This window comes from Siphateles boraxobius, unplaced genomic scaffold (genome assembly GCF_051911475.1).
Source record: "Siphateles boraxobius isolate OS27281-9 unplaced genomic scaffold, OSU_SipBor_1 17, whole genome shotgun sequence".
Classification (NCBI taxonomy): Eukaryota; Metazoa; Chordata; class Actinopteri; order Cypriniformes; family Leuciscidae; genus Siphateles; species Siphateles boraxobius.
The window spans coordinates 5,415,305-5,431,814 of NW_027508777.1; the positions used below are offsets into that span (position 1 = coordinate 5,415,305).

Here is a 16,510-nt window from a genome sequence, read left to right on the forward strand (position 1 = left end):
TGTGGTCCCTGAGATGTTCTGACATGCCCTGACATTTGTGCTTTTTTCAGTTGCTTATGAACATATTAGTGGCAAAGGTGTAATTACACTCTATTTAGCACAAACAGGGCTACCATAATATGTGAGCAACATGTATGTACATGTTTGTATTTTTGAGAGAATAATGTTTGTGCATGGTTATTGAAAAAACTAAAGTTTCTGAAATAAGGCCACAAAATATGGCCTTTTAGTATGTATATTGCAGTAATAGCATGCTTTAGCATTTAGCTAAGTGTTTGTTAGCATGTTTAACATTTTTCTAGTATGTTACATCTTAAGTTGGGGTAGATTGGACATTGCATACCTGAGTTACATCAAATTCCTATCTACCCCAAACTTAATATGTAACATACTAGAAAAATGTTAAACATGCTAACAAACACTTAGCTAAGTGTTACAGCATGCTAAAAATGCCAAAGGAAGTTGTTGTAATTTAAGCATACAATGTCCAATCTGCATATTCCATGTCAATAATAATGTCAGGTGGCACAACTGATATTCATCAGGTGGTGCAACCATGGAAATTCTTCATTTAAACCAACAAATAATAGGTAAAATTGAACAACTTTATGAAAACTAGATTGTGAATAGTTTTATTAAATGCATTTACTGGTATACTTGTATGATTATTTTTCTGTCTTTAAAAGTACAATGAGATTCTCAGGATACTAAACTACTGGCCACTAGAATCCAATAATTATACATTCATATGAATAAAATAATAATAATGTTAGGCACTAGACACTAAAAGGGTTACTTTGCTAAGACTTCACAATTAATTAGGAGTATATACAGGTCCTTCTCAAAAAATTAGCATATTGTGAAAGTTAATTATTTTCCATAATGTAATGATGAAAATTAAACTTTCATATATTTTAGGTTAATTGCACACCAACTGAAATATTTCAGGTCTTTTATTGTTTTAATACTGATGATTTTGGCATACAGCTCATGAAAACCCAAAATTCCTATCTCAAAAAATTAGCATATCATGAAAAGGGTCTCCAAACGAGCTATTAACCTAATCATCTGAATCAACTAATTAACTCTAAACGCCTGCAAAAGATTCCTGAGGCTGAGTGCCTTGATACAGCACTCTGGGAACAGCCTATTTGTTCAGAAATTTCTTTCTGTGTCTTACCCTCTTGCTTGAAATGAACACAATGACATGATGATACTTTCAACAAGTTTTCATCTTTTTTTTCAATCCATCGATATTGTGAGGAATAAAATTATTTTCTTGTCCTATATTATAATTAAGAAGTCAGGAACTGGGAAACACCCCCTCAATCTTTATTTCTCAAGTTGACTAATTTAGTAGGCATGTTTACAATAGACAATAATATCCACAAGGTATCTGAGTTCCACTAGTTGATGGATTAGTGTCAGCCTGGAGGAATAAAACTGATAATGATCAGTGGAAAAGCAGATATCTCGCCGCCTGCTTGTAAGTGTCTTGAGGCATCTTTTGGATTATTCATTAAATATGAATAATTGTTTGTTTGATTGGTCCAGATGCTACAGTATTTTGTTTTCTTTTTTTCATTTGAATTGTTCTTACATTCCATGTAAAAAAGTCTGAGTAAAATTAAACATTTAACTAGCCAATGGCGACTCAAGCTTCAGTGTGTCTGTAGAGGGTTGGTGAGATCTGTACGAAAAATAATAACATATCAAACTAGCCTTAGTTCTTTCTACCAAAATTAAAATCTAATGAGTCTGTTCTCTTTTTGTCTTAGCTGACAGCTGTGGTAAAGCTTCCATCAGGAGAAGATTACTGCCTAAATGTCTATCTTCTGCATCCTATTGTCACACAACAGAGCATATACAGGATCCTTTCAACCAAGGTCAGCCTTAATGTATATGCTTGTCTAGCTGAATGTTCTTTATTTTTAAACTAACTTTCTTCGTACTAATATTTTTCATTTTATGCCATTAATCTAAGCCCGATCTAAGTTAAGTTACCGATGTAAGACATGATTGACTACAGGCTGTTGAATGATTTAAAAATAATGCACAATCTGGTGGTAAAGCACTTCGAGTGAGCCTTATTTTTCAGTAATTCAATGGTCTAGGGTTAATTATATTTCTTATATCATGGTTACTACACCAAGACATTTTATTAAGTCATTTTGAGGATTTGTCCTCTTGTGTGTAGAACTACTTTCCTATCCATCTTACTTCTACAAACATTCCAAGCCTCAGTTGCTAATTGTAAAGTGCAATAGTAACAGACTTGAGGCGCTTTTTTCTTTTTTTTTCTTTTTTTTAAGAATACGTTGAACAAAAAGTTAAAATACTTGTTACTAAACTACTTGGTCCTTTTTGCTCAGTTGGCTGCAAGGCTCTTTGAAATATCTCAGATAATTTGATTAATTGATATTGAATTGGCTTTCCAATGGCTTTCAAACCTTCCTCTGGTGTTTGTTTCCAAAAAAAACCCCTATATTTTAGTATTATCTTACCATAAAACTCAGTCCCACTAAAGGTTTCAGTAACATCTGGCAAACTGTAGGTGCATGAGCATTGATGACACTAAAACGCTGTTTCATGGCAACCCCTTTTCAAACATGTTGGGGTTATATAGGTGAAATATGATCGTAGTTGTGGAGACTTAAGACCCAACTACAGTCTGCTATTCCATATATGATCCTAACAGATTGTTTGGCTACCTGAACAATCTCCCTCACTCTTTGTTGGGACAGTATAGTTATACATCCTCTTCCAGGTCATTTGCTAACATCTTCAGTTGATTTAAACTTCTTATTATTGTCAAGATTGTAAAAATGAGAATTTCAACAATTACACTATTTTCTTATAGCCATTTCCTGATTTGTCCAGCTCAACATTTTGTCACACTGTAATCTTGGATCTTTCCCACAGTGATGAATAACTATAGGAGTTTTTCCTGTCTCACCTCATATTTGGAACTCAGTCAAACAGGAGTATAATATGCACAGTTTTTGTTAGCAGTAATTTCTAAAAATAAAATATACTTTTTTTTGTATTGTTGTTTAATGATATTATAGCCAATTATGAGATTGCATTTTAGCATTTTATATTAATCATTTAAATTGTTATTTGATAATGAAATTGCAATTATTTTCCCCCCAAATGTTTATACTTTACAAGTACTAAATTGTTAATGGAAGCTCTACAGAACTGGAATCGAGGAGAAATAAACATTATATTCTTCAACCATTCACATTCCCTACAAATGTCACCACCAGAGCTCTTGTTTCTACTGCATGTCCTTATCAGGAAGCCACAAATATTTTGTAATTAAGCTAAGATTAGTCATTTCCATTAAACACACCCTAATTGATTGCATGGGTTCTTGCAATTCCTACTGCTCTTCTGAAGCATGCATTCTGTGCGAAGGCACTTAATAGCTGTGTCCCAATGTGAAGGCTGCGTCCTCCGAAGGCCGCATTTGAAGGCCGATTGCGTCAGGGCGGCGCGACGAAGGCTGTCCCAATTCAAAGGCTGCATCTTCGAAGGCCGCATTTGAAGGTCGATTACGTCACCGCGGCGCGATGAAGGCTGTCCCAATTAAATTTGGCATCCTTCGAAGGCCGTATTCAAAGGCCGGTTGCGTCATCGCGGCGTGACGAAGGCATATCCTGATTCAAAAGCGACGCCAAATGCACCCTTCGTTTCCCCGTGAAAGGAAGGATACATAAATGGATCCTTAGCGGCCTATCCTACCCGACAAGTCATTGCGCGCCGGTGACGACAGCATTTTTATTTAAAAAAATGAAGGATGATTGTTCTTGTCGCCTACTAACTGTGACAGCTACCGATGACGAGCGGTAGTAACATTTGAACTGCAGTTTTTTATATTCTTGTAGTACAGAGCCCGGAAATTCTCCTGTGGGGGAAAAAACAATCCGTGGCGACAGTTTTGCACTCCGTCCCCTCAGTTTATAAACTGGGCTACTCACGAATTCTTAAACTGTTCCCTCGGTTTAACAAAATCGTGCCCATGATGATTCAACCAGGCCACTTTGCATTGTGTTTAAACTTCATTTTTTTAAATGGATAATTTCTTGAATTTTCTAAAAAACGACATTTAGGCTTGTACCTTTAAAGTCCATTTTTGGGGAGGAAAAAGCTCAGTATAATAGAATAAGCAAATAAGACTTCACATATAAAAAAGAAATATAACACAAACACAATTTGTGAGTTTTATTTTAACCTTAAGGTTAGGTTTTATTATATAAAAATAAAACATTCATCAATTATTTTATGATTAACATATTATTGTCTTCAGTGAACTCGTTTATAGTTATAATTATATAATTTTCTACAAATACATTATTTGAAATATGTAATAATATAAGGTCCGTGTACTTTTGCGTCCACTCGTTTTTCTTTTTTTAACCAGTAATTGAAAAACGAAAAATTAACGGTTGTAGTAGACTATTTTTAAAACGCAAAGTTCAGCACCAAAATTTGAATTTGAAATGTAGCCTACACACCAAATGATGCGCAAAAAAATATATATATATATATACAGGTCCTTCTCAAAAAATTAGCATATTGTGATAAAGTTCATTATTTTCCATAATGTAATGATAAAAATTAAACTTTCATATATTTTAGATTCATTGCACACCAACTGAAATATTTCAGGTCTTTTATTGTTTTAATACTGATGATTTAGGCATACAGCTCATGAAAACCCAAAATTCCTGTCTCAAAAAATTAGCATATCATGAAAAGGGTCTCTAAACAAGCTATTAACCTAATCATCTGAATCAACTAATTAACTCTAAACACCTGCAAAAGATTCTTGAGGCTTTTAAAAACTCCCAGCCTGTTTCATTACTCAAAACCGCAATCATGGGTAAGACTGGCGACCTGACTGCTGTCCAGAAGGCCATCATTGACACCCTCAAGCAAGAGGGTAAGACACAGAAAGAAATTTCTGAACAAATAGGCTGTTCCCAGAGTGCTGTATCAAGGCACCTCAGTGGGAAGTCTGTGGGAAGGAAAAAGTGTGGCAAAAAACGCTGCACAACGAGAAGAGGTGACCGGACCCTGAGGAAGATTGTGGAGAAGGACCGATTCCAGACTTTGGGGAACCTGCGGAAACAGGGGACTGAGTCTGGAGTAGAAACATCCAGAGCCACCGTGCAGAGGCGTGTGCAGGAAATGGGCTACAGGTGCCGCATTCCCCAGGTCAAGCCACTTTTGAACCAGAAACAGCGGCAGAAGCGCCTGACCTGGGCTACAGAGAAGCAGCACTGGACTGTTGCTCAGTTTTGCATGTCATTCGGAAATCAAGGTGCCAGAGTCTGGAGGAAGACTCGGGAGAAGGAAATGCCAAAATGCCTGAAGTCCAGTGTCAAGTACCTACAGTCAGTGATGGTCTGGGGTGCCATGTCAACTGCTGGTGTTGGTCCACTGTGTTTTATCAAGGGCAGGGTCAATGCAGCTAGCTATCAGGAGATTTTGGAGCACTTCATGCTTCCATCTGCTGAAAAGCTTTATGGAGATGAAGATTTCATTTTTCAGCACGACCTGGCACCTGCTCACAGTGCCCAAACCACTGGTAAATGGTTTACTGACCATGGTATTACTGTGCTCAATTGGCCTGCCAACTCTCCTGACCTGAACCCCATAGAGAATCTGTGGGATATTGTGAAGAGAAAGTTGAGAGACGCAAGACCCAACACTCTGGATGAGCTTAAGGCCGCTATCGAAGCATCCTGGGGCTCCATAACACCTCAGCAGTGCCACAGGCTGATTGCCTCCATGCCACGCCGCATTGAAGCAGTGATTTATGTAAAAGGATTCCCAACCAAGTATTGACTATTGAGTGCATAACTGAACATAATTATTTGAAGGTTGACATTTTTTTTTGTATTAAAAACATCGGATGAAATATGCTAATTTTTTGAGACAGGAATTTTGGGTTTTCATGAGCTGTATGCCAAAATCATCAGTATTTAAACAATAAAAGACCTGAAATATTTCAGTTGGTGTGCAATGAATCTAAAATATATGAAAGTTTAATTTTTATCATTACATTATGGAAAATAATGAACTTTATCACAATATGCTAATTTTTTGAGAAGGACCTGTGTATATATATATATATATATATATATATAAATATATATATATATTGACGTATTTTCAGAATTTTGTTTATTACAGTTTTCCCCTTTATTAAATATTTGAAATATTCACAAATTAATATGGAAAAATCTCGATTTTACTGGTTTTCTAAGGCCAAATTAGAACCTGGAAATTATATTCGAATTTGGTCGTTTAAAAGTGGACATTTCAAGCTTATATAGAGGCTATAATTTGTTTCAGTTCATTTTTGAGACACGCTCCAGTTCATGAAAAGCACGCCTGATTGTTTTCTTTTATTTTACAAAACCACAAAGTTTTCTTGTTATTGTGAGTTTAGACAAATATTTATTTTTATTTTTATACATTTATGTGTACACAAAATATTGTGATTACAGTTTATAAACTGAATGGACGGATTGCACAACCGTCGCCACGGATTTTGTTTTTTTCCCACAGATGGAGGTTTTTTTCCCTCCATAATATGGGGTTGAAATATATATTTACCATATTCATCATTTATATTGTCCATTTATGCTACACAATAACTAGCCTACCGAATCGCATCAAGGTAAGATATAGGCTAAGTGAGTGAACATTTGAACCTTTATATGCTTATGTATGTTTTCTTTTCTTTTCATTACACTATTTATGTAAATTAACACACAATACTTGAACAGTTTAAAGTGTAATCTGGCAATTCAGGAAGCAGCTTCTGAATTGGGACGCAGCAAACCAGATCTGGCCATGATCTTGGCTATTATAGCCGAAAATACATGACTGAAACATCCTCACCATGTCCTCCAGAAAAATATAAAACAGAAAAATGACAATAGCCAATTCTGGATCCATAGCTGTTTATTCAATTATATAAAATGAATTATCAGGATGGCAGCAGTACTCACACCGTTGCTTGGCCCCAGGAGCGGTAATCGGGAACACCTGGTTGCGCAATTAGGAAATCCTGCGAAGGCTACATGGTGCGTCCTTCGAAGGACGAATAGGCTGCATCCTTCGAAGACCGCGGCCTTCGAAGGATGCAGCCTTCACATTGGGACACAACTAATGTCTAATTCTGTAATCTTCTTCCTATTTTTTCCCCTCTTCTTTCCTCAGATAGAGATTAAGATGAAGAAGACTGCAGCCACACAGTGGGAGAAACTGCGAGGAGAAGGCACAGTTTCTAACGTGAAGCACTTTACTCCCAGTCAGTATTGAAAAGCACAGAATAAAGCCAGCATTTTCTCTCATGTTAATGCCAAAGTGGGTTAAACCAGGTTATTATTATTGTATTATTATTTTTATTAAGTTGTTATTTCCATCTAAATTTATTAGACCAGTACCCATCATCCTCCCACTACACACGCAACTGGGACAAGTTGGTAGGTGAAATAAAAGAGGAGGAAAAGAGCGAGAAGGTGGAGGGGGATGCTGCTCTCAACAAGCTGTTCCAGCAGATCTACTCAGACGGCTCGGATGAGGTCAAGCGGGCAATGAACAAGTCCTTTGTAGGTATTTCAAGGCTGCCCAAGTACACATAGATTTTGATATCTCTTGTGATTTTCTCACGTAGTGCTGGGCGAAAATTGTACCGGTTTCACGGTATATGAAGGTATTGTTATTTTTTTTTCTCAAGCATGACTGGGTGTTAACCACATTTCTTTTGATTGAGAGAGGAAATCTGCAGTACATGGGACTTAGAATGCCATATTTTACTGCCATGACACTTTATCAAACACACCGAGTGAATATTGTAGAAAAAATCCACACTAGTCAAGTCAAGCCACCTTCATTTATGTAGCGCTTTTAACAATATAGATTGTTTCAAAGCAGCTTTACAGTGATAATAGGAAATTAAAGTAACAGAGATTGTTTTGGCTTTACAGCAGCTCTAGAATAAAGTTATTGTCTAGCTAAAGTTAGTTTTGATTGATTCACTTCCGTCGCAACGATCATTAGTTATTAACTTATGGACCACTAACACGACACCGTTCTAACAGAAAATCCTTAATGCGATCCGGCTGCTCATTTGCACAAAACATGAAATAGGTTCCAAGGTACAAGCCTTGAAAAATTTATAATACCGTTTTTATTTTTTATTTAATGCTTCTACTTAGCCACGTGAGCCGGAATTATCCCGACAACGTTTTTTCTGTACAGAGGTGAAGGGAAGGAGGCCTTCGCTGCGGAGAGACTAGTTGTCAATTCAGGACTGCGTTGTCATCGTGTCCAGGCGCAGGTCTTTCATGAGATCCAGATACAACCTGGATCCGACGGACTGAGGTTAACCTCGGGATAAACAGAGACTAATATTAGCGTAGACGCCATCCTTCTTATGATGTAACAAGTACATCAGGATTTATGGGTGTGTTCCCGGTTCCGGCTGACCTAATCTATGCAGCCTAACATTGAATTATAGAAGTCTATAATGTGTTGTGTATGCTAGGTCAAAGAGATGTGTTTTTAGTCTAGATTTGACTGACAGAGTGTCTGCTTCCCGGACAATATTAGGAAGACTGTTCCAAAGTTTTGGTGCTAAATAGGAAAAGGATCTACCGCCAGCAGTTGATTTTGATATTTTAGGTATTATCAACTGGCCGGAATTTTGAGATCGCAATAGACGTGTAGGACTATAATGCGTTAAGAGCTCGCTCAAGTACTGGGTACCTAAACCATTTAGTGCTTTGTAAGTAATCAGCAATATTTTAAAATGTATACGATATTTAATATGGTGCCAATGCAGTATTGACAGAACCGGGCTAATATGGTTATACTTCCTGGTTCTAGTAAGAACTCCAGCTGCTGCGTTTTGGACCAGCTGTAGTTTGTTTATTAAGCGTGCAGGGCAACCACCCATTATAGCATTACAATAATCTAGCCTAAATGTCATGAACGCATGAACTCACTGTTCCGCATTTGTCATTGAGAGCATATGACGTAATTTAGATATATTTTTAAGATGGTAAAATGCGGTTTTACAGATACTAGACGCATGACTTTCGAATGAATGATTGGTATCAATGAGCACACCCAGGTTCCTAACCGATGATGAAAGACTTGACAGAGCAGCCATCAAGTGTTAGAGATTCTAATTATTGGACAAAAAAACTTCCTCACATACTAACCTAGAATACTGTCTTTTTTTCAGAAATAAGTAGTCGGAAATTACTAGTCATCAAGTTTTTTTATATCAGCCATGCATTCCGTTAATTTTGTGAATTGGTAGGTTTCGTCAGGGCATGAAGAAATGTAGAGCTGAGTATCATCAGCATAACAGTGAAAACTGTCATGCTTCCTAATGATATCTCATTTAGGTAGCATAAGGGTAGCATGTACAGAGTGAACAGCAACGGTCCTAGTACTGAGCCTTGTGGTACATCATACTGAACTTTTGATCAATAAGACATCTCTTCATTTACTGCTACAAGCTGATAACAGTCAGATAAGTATGTTTTACACCATGCTAATGCAATTTCACTAATGGCAACATCATTTTCAAGTCTATTTAAAAGAATGTTGTTGTCAAAGTTATCAAATGCAGCACTAAGATCGAGTAACACTAATAGACAGATACAACCACGATCGGATGATAAGAGCAAATCATTGTGACTCCAATTAGAGCTGTCTCAGTACTATGGTACAGTCTGACTGAAATCCTGACTGAAAATGTTTGCAGATACCATTTCTTTTTAAAAAGGAACATGGTTGTGAGGATACTAGCTTTTCTAGTATCTTTGACAGAAAAGGTGATTCGAGATCGGCCTGTAATTGACTAATTCTGTAGGATCAAGTTGCATTTTTTTAACAAGTGGTTTATTTGAGTGTACCCCCAAGATTACGGTTATAAATGGTATGGGTCGGCTGCCGGAGTGAAAAGGAGAGGATATGAGGACATAACAAGCCCATGTGCGTACAGATTTTTCCTTCCAAGTATCAACAAGGACGTATTTGCGTTCAGCTTGTTGACCTGCTCAATTTCGTACCTCAGTCACTCTCGCGCTACAGTGGTATCGTTGTCAGTTGACGAGAACATCGCCGTTAGGCCACCAGTAGGCCTGGGCAATATATCGATATAAAAAATATATTGATATATTTTTAAATGTGATATGGAATTAGACCCTATCGCATATATCGATATAGTTCAAATTTGCGCTATGATCCTTTCTCCAAGCAAGCTGCTGACTGCTTTTGTAAAAATATAAATCAGTTGCAGTTCTGGCGCCTCCGTCTCAACAGCATTAATGTTAAACGCGACAAATACTCATATCAAATGTTAACGCAGAGGAACGGCCACATCAGTTCATTGAGTTCACAAGAGTTCATTATTTGCATGTGCTTTAAAGCCTTGCCGGTTAAACATGTCATTCACTGCTGATGCGCTGTTCTAACATGCGTTTTACTGAGCGTGAACACCCTGAGCACATGCACTAAAAGCCTGTCTAACAGCGCCTGGTTCCTGGACTAAGTTATCTTTCGAGTCTTATTTCGCTAATACTCTCAAATACACACAAGGTTTAAATAAGGAAAGTTGGTTATGTCTAAACTGAAAGCAAACCGAGAAAATTGAGAGAAATCTGCTTGTCAAGTGAGCGTGTATATTAGACGCGTCGCGTACAGATCTTAAAGAGACAGTAGCCCTAATAATAAACATGCAGCCGCTTGTCCTTAAAGGGATAGTTCACCCAAAAATAAAAATTCTGACATTATTTATTCACTGTAATGTTGTTCCAAACCTGTATTAATTTATTTCTTGTGCTGAAAACAAAAGAAGATATTTTGAAGAATGTGGGTAACCAGACGGTTGCTGGTCCCCATTGACTTCCATAGGGAAAAATATACTATGGAAATCACTGGGGAAATCAACTGTTTGGTTACCCATATTCTTCCAAATGACTTCAACAGAAGAAAGAAACTTATTCAGGTTTAAAACAACTTGAGAGAGTAAATGATGACAATTAATTTTTGGGAGAACTATCTATTTAATGTTAATAAAATAACAAAACACAGAGGAAATCACTCACTGCTCTTGACTGAGAACTTTAACCCTCTGATAGTCTCGCTTTTTTTCTTATCAGTGCAAAAGAAACTCAAAATACTCTGTTGATTTTGATCTTACATATTAAGTGTTGTACATCATTAGATCCTGATAAGTGTCTTTTTTTTTGTGGATACTCACAATAAAACAAAGTGTTGTGCTTTTCGCCAAATAGAGAAATACAAACATGATGCGCGTTCTGCCTTCTCTCTGTCAGTTAAGTCCATTCTGAAACGCGTCCGAAAATTAACTGTAATTCCGCGAATACTTGTCATACAGGCATGAGTGTTTTTCCATAATGAAGCTTGAACTCTCTTCTTTTAAATGAATTAATTTATATAAAAAAACAAATATTCTCAGTTTATGTAACCTGTATGAAAAGAGAGAGATGTCAGTCTTTTTCTTTCCAGCTCATTATACCTGATTACGCGTAAATGTTCCACGCCCACGGAGAGCGCGCGGTATTCAAACACAAATGATCTAAGGCAAGCCATTCAAACATGCCAACGCCCACCAGCTGGATTATAAAACACATCGTGTTTAGTAAGTATCTTACTACAGCTGTGTACACAGCGTATCCATACGCTGTGAGGAATAATACTATCTAATAACCCTGAAAAATGTACCAGAAGTGCTGGTAGTTTCATTTTGAGGAGCAACGGATCCAGCTGATGTAGTAAGTCATTTATTCTTAAGTGCTTTGTTCTAATCGCGATATTGAATAGTGTCTGACTGTAAACCGCAAAAAGACTGTTTAAATATGAATTGCGTGTCTGTGTGTAGGCTAAATGATGAATGTACGGCACAGGCACGCGCGCTTTACTACAGTTATACAGCGCGTGTCTGTGCCGTTCATTCACTCTCGCACCTACATTAGTAAACGTTATATTTACATGAACACATCCAGACTATATTGCTATAGCCTACTAAGATGAGTAAAAATAGACTGAAATATGTTGAAATAAAATGTCTGTATAAGCAACAAACTGCAAATTCACATGTATATGCTAATATATCATACACAATACAGACTAAATATGAATGTTTAGACAAGATTTTGTGATTAGTTTTGGATAGATTATAAAGTTTTGACTGTAAAAAAGACTACTGTCACGTTAAATAGGTACGCTTTTGTTCACCAATTTCTGCTCATAGTTGAATATACTATAGTATGATGTTTTGTCAAAAATAAAGTAGGTATATTGAATTATCAACTAAGATGTTATTATAGTGTTTGTTCCAATATTCAAACTAATGAATCCTTACCTTTCTAATACGTATGATAAAATGTATACTTTTTACAAAGAAATACACTTGAAATATTGTTAAAATTGTAATTGTTGTTGTAATTGTTACCTATTTGTAATGGGTATATTTTCCTGCTTTTTTGTCCTTAGCCAATCACATGCCTGAGTAAAATGTTCAAAATTACTAAGAACTCTAGTTTCAAATATAATTAGTTTGAAGTGTTGGTGCTAAATGTAACAATATCTAGTGTAAATGATAAACCACATTTCAGATTTCTGTTGGCTACTGTATACAGGCCACCAGGGCACCATACTTACTTTATCAAAGAATTTGCTGATTTTCTATCAGAGTTAGTACTGGCTGCAGATAAAGTCTTATTTGTTGGTGATTTTAATATACATGTAGATAACAAAAAAGATGCATTGGTATTGGCATTTAAAGACATTCTTAACTCTTGGATTTAGACAACACGTGTCAGGACCAGGGCCGGATTAACATAAGGGCTAGGTGGGGCTGAAGCCCCAGGGCCCGCAGGATTAGGAGGCCCGTGATTGGCTGGAGGAAATGAGATTGTCAAATCATAGGTGGTTGATTTGTGTATAATAAAATAACAAGAAGTTATTGGAAAATGTGCCTGACTGATATAATTCACTGCCCAGTCAAATTAACTCTACAATTTGCGCCATGACGTTGGGAACGCCTCTTTTCGTTATGCTTTCATGTAGATAGAACATGGGTATAAATTGCTCGCTAGAATTTCAGTGTTTTTTCTCCCACCACTGACCCGTGTAAAAATCTCCGCCCGAATTGTTTTTTTGACGAACATCAAGGTCCAATATCCAAGGTCTACATGGGCATTTTTGCCCCGATGAGTTTTTGTCTTATTGTAATATTACATAATATAAAATAAATATATCAAGTAAAAGCGCAGTTTCCCCCAAATATCAGCACAATTACTAATGCAGACCTGCCAACCTGTACGCATTTTGCGTAGCAGGTACGCATTTTGACCTCAAAGTACGGTGGTAAGTTTAGTCACTCTAAACTACGCAAAAACCTGGTGACGCTTCTGTGCACGCGCAGTCCTCAAATCAAGGAACAGCAAAACAAGCGGAGTTCGACCAATCATAGCGCTGGGTTCATTCCCCAAATAGCAAGCGGGGATGATTGACAGATGAGTAAGGCCTATCATTAAAAAGAAACTGAAAATCGGCAGCAATATAGAATCCCGCTCGATCCTCTCCACTCCCGCGGCCCAGTTTATAAGCGAGGACAGTAGTAGTCACAGTACTTCTGACTCCTGAAGGTAAACGGGCTGGGGTGGATGTGTAAAATTGAAATATTGTTTTAGTTAACTTGATCTGGATTCGATGATCATACGGGAGTGATCGTTTTCTTTGGCTAACGTTTATTCAGCTAATGCGTGTCCTGTGTGTCTTGCATTGTCTCAAAAAAATTCTGTCATCATTTACTCACCCTCATGTTGTACAAACTGAAAGAATTTCTTTCTTATGCTGAACACAAAATATATTTTATATAGTGTTAGTAACCAGACAGTTTATGGTAGTCATTGACTTAATATATATTTTTCCTACTATGGAAGTCAATGGGTGCTGTCAACTGTCTGGTTACCAACATTCTTTAAAATATCTTCTTTTGTGTTCAGCAAAAAAAAAAACATTTATACAGGTTTTGAACAACATGAAGGAGATGTTGTTGAACTATCCCTTTAAACTATTCATGGTTAAGTACTTATTGAGGAAGTATGACTGAAGTATGAGTAATGGTTTTGCTGATTTTGGCAACCTTTATGTTTTGGAGTTCATATCTGGAGTAAATGCACTTATGGAAGGGGAGGGGGTAAAAATGTTTTATCAATAAAATGTTCCCAAAATGAACCAAGAAATTTTTATCATGATATTCCATATCAAAATTTTCCTGTCATAAGATGTTTATATTATGTTATATTATAACACGTTTATGCATAACAGGGATTCTGTTCATACCCCGTTTATTTCATAGCACTATGATTGTTATTTGTTTATACAAAATAAGATTTAGGCTGCAATGCTTTTTTCCCCCTTAGTTGATCAGAACAAAAGTGGATGTTACTTACTTGTTCAGATGTTATTTTCCGTTGAAAATTCTAATATTGGTCATACTTCCAAAAAGTATAATGTGTGATTCTGAATGCCCGTATCCACACTGGCGCTGTGATTAACAGCCGCACACTCACCTCAAAACATTGGATTCATCCGCGCTGTTTCATGCCGATCTACAACCCACGTAAAGTTGATAATTCCGCAAATAACTGCAATTGCCATTTTCGAACAGAGATGGCGACCAAGAGGAAAAGCTACGGACTGCAGCTTTAATAACAATAAAAAAATATTTATTGCGGTAGAAGACTGTGGCGTGGCAATCAGATGAAAGGGGGCCCTTGGTGTTGCTATAGCCCCAGGGCCCAAAGTCATCTTAATCCGGGCCTGGTAAGGACCTACTCATTGTCGTAATCATACTCTAGATTTAATATCTTCACATGGAATCAATGTTGATGCCGTTGAAATTCTGCAGCAGAGCGATGACATCTCAGATCACTATCTAGTCTTGTGTAAACTTCATTTAGCTAAGGCTGCAAAGCCAACTCCGTGTTACAAATATGTTAGACCTATCACTTCTGCCACTAAAGATTGCTTTATAAATAATCTTCCTAATCGGTTTCAGCATCCCAGATAGCTTAGAAGAACTCGATATTGCGACAAACTTTTAACTCTCTTTTCCAGCACTTTAGACACAGTTGCTCCTTTGCGCTTAAAGACGATTAAAGAAAATATTGCAACGCCATGGTACAACGAGCACACTCAGGCCCTTAAGAGAGCAGCCAGAAAAATGGAGCGAACTGGAAGAAAACAAAACTAGAGGTATTTCGCATTTCATGGAAATAGAGCACGATCGCATACAGAGAGGCCTCTCAGAGTCACAGAGTGGTTGTATCTTTCTACTAGTGCTAGTCAATCTCAGTGTTGCATTTGACACTATCGACCACAACATTCTTTTAAATAGACTCAAATTATGTTGGCATTAGTGGAATTGCACTGGCATGGTTTAAATCATACTTATCTGATCGTTATCAGTTTGTAGCAGTACATGAAGAGATGTCTTATCGGTCAAAAGTTCAGTATGATGTACCACAAGGCTCAGTACTAGGACCGTTGCTGTTCACTCTGTACATGCTACCCTTAGGAGATATCATTAGGAAGCCTGGCATTAGTTTTCACTGTTATGCTGATGATACTCAGCTCTATATTTCTTCACGCCCTGACGAAACTTACCAATCCACAAAATTAACGGAATGCATAGCTGATATAAAAAACTGGATGACTAGTAATTTCCTACTACTTAATTCTGAAAAAACAGAGTTTCTAATTATTGGACAAAAAACGTCCTCACGTAATAACCTAGAATACTGTTTAACACTTGATGGCTGCTCTGTCAAGCCCTCGTCGTCGGTTAGTAACCTGGGTGTGCTCGTTGATACCAATCTTTCATTTGAAAGTCACGTCACGATTAAAATTTTTTAATAATCTTCCTGACATTGTCTGGGAAGCAGACACGGTCTGTCAGTTCAAATCTAGACTAAAAACACATCTCTTTGGCTTAGCATACACATACCACATTATAGACTTCTATAATTCAACGTTAGGCTGCATAGTTTAGATCAGCGGGTACTTTGGACATCATAAAAAGGATGGCGTCTACGCTAATATTAGTCTCTCTGTTTATCCCAAGGTTTATCCCAATGCAGTCCTGAAGTGTCAACTAGTCTCTCCCTTGTGAAGGCCTCCTTCCCTTTTAACTCTGTACTGATAAACGTTGTCGGGATAATTCCGATTCACGTGGCTACGCGGAAGCGATAAAAAATTCTCAGAGCCACAGGCACTGTTTTATGCAAATGAGCGGTCAGATGGCATTAAAGGTTTTCTGTTAGAACGGTGTCGTGTTAGCGGCCCCTAAGTTAATAACTAATGATCGTTGTGACTGAAGTGAATCAATCAAAACTAACTTTAGCTGGACAATAACTTTATTCTAGAGCTGCTGTAAAGC

At 37.2% G+C, this 16,510-nt stretch overlaps 1 protein-coding gene across 2 annotated transcripts in view; it reads left to right on the top strand.

Moving 5' to 3' along the window:
* Positions 1-16,510, top strand: part of sugt1 (SGT1 homolog, MIS12 kinetochore complex assembly cochaperone) — a 181,852-nt gene that overhangs the window by 162,853 nt on the left and 2,489 nt on the right. For both annotated transcript variants that reach the window (XM_077232374.1, XM_077232375.1), the window contains exons 10-12: positions 1,779-1,886; positions 7,240-7,330; positions 7,459-7,631. In XM_077232374.1, the coding sequence (XP_077088489.1) occupies positions 1,779-1,886; positions 7,240-7,330; positions 7,459-7,631 (372 nt within the window). The remainder of the gene's footprint in view (positions 1-1,778; positions 1,887-7,239; positions 7,331-7,458; positions 7,632-16,510) is intronic.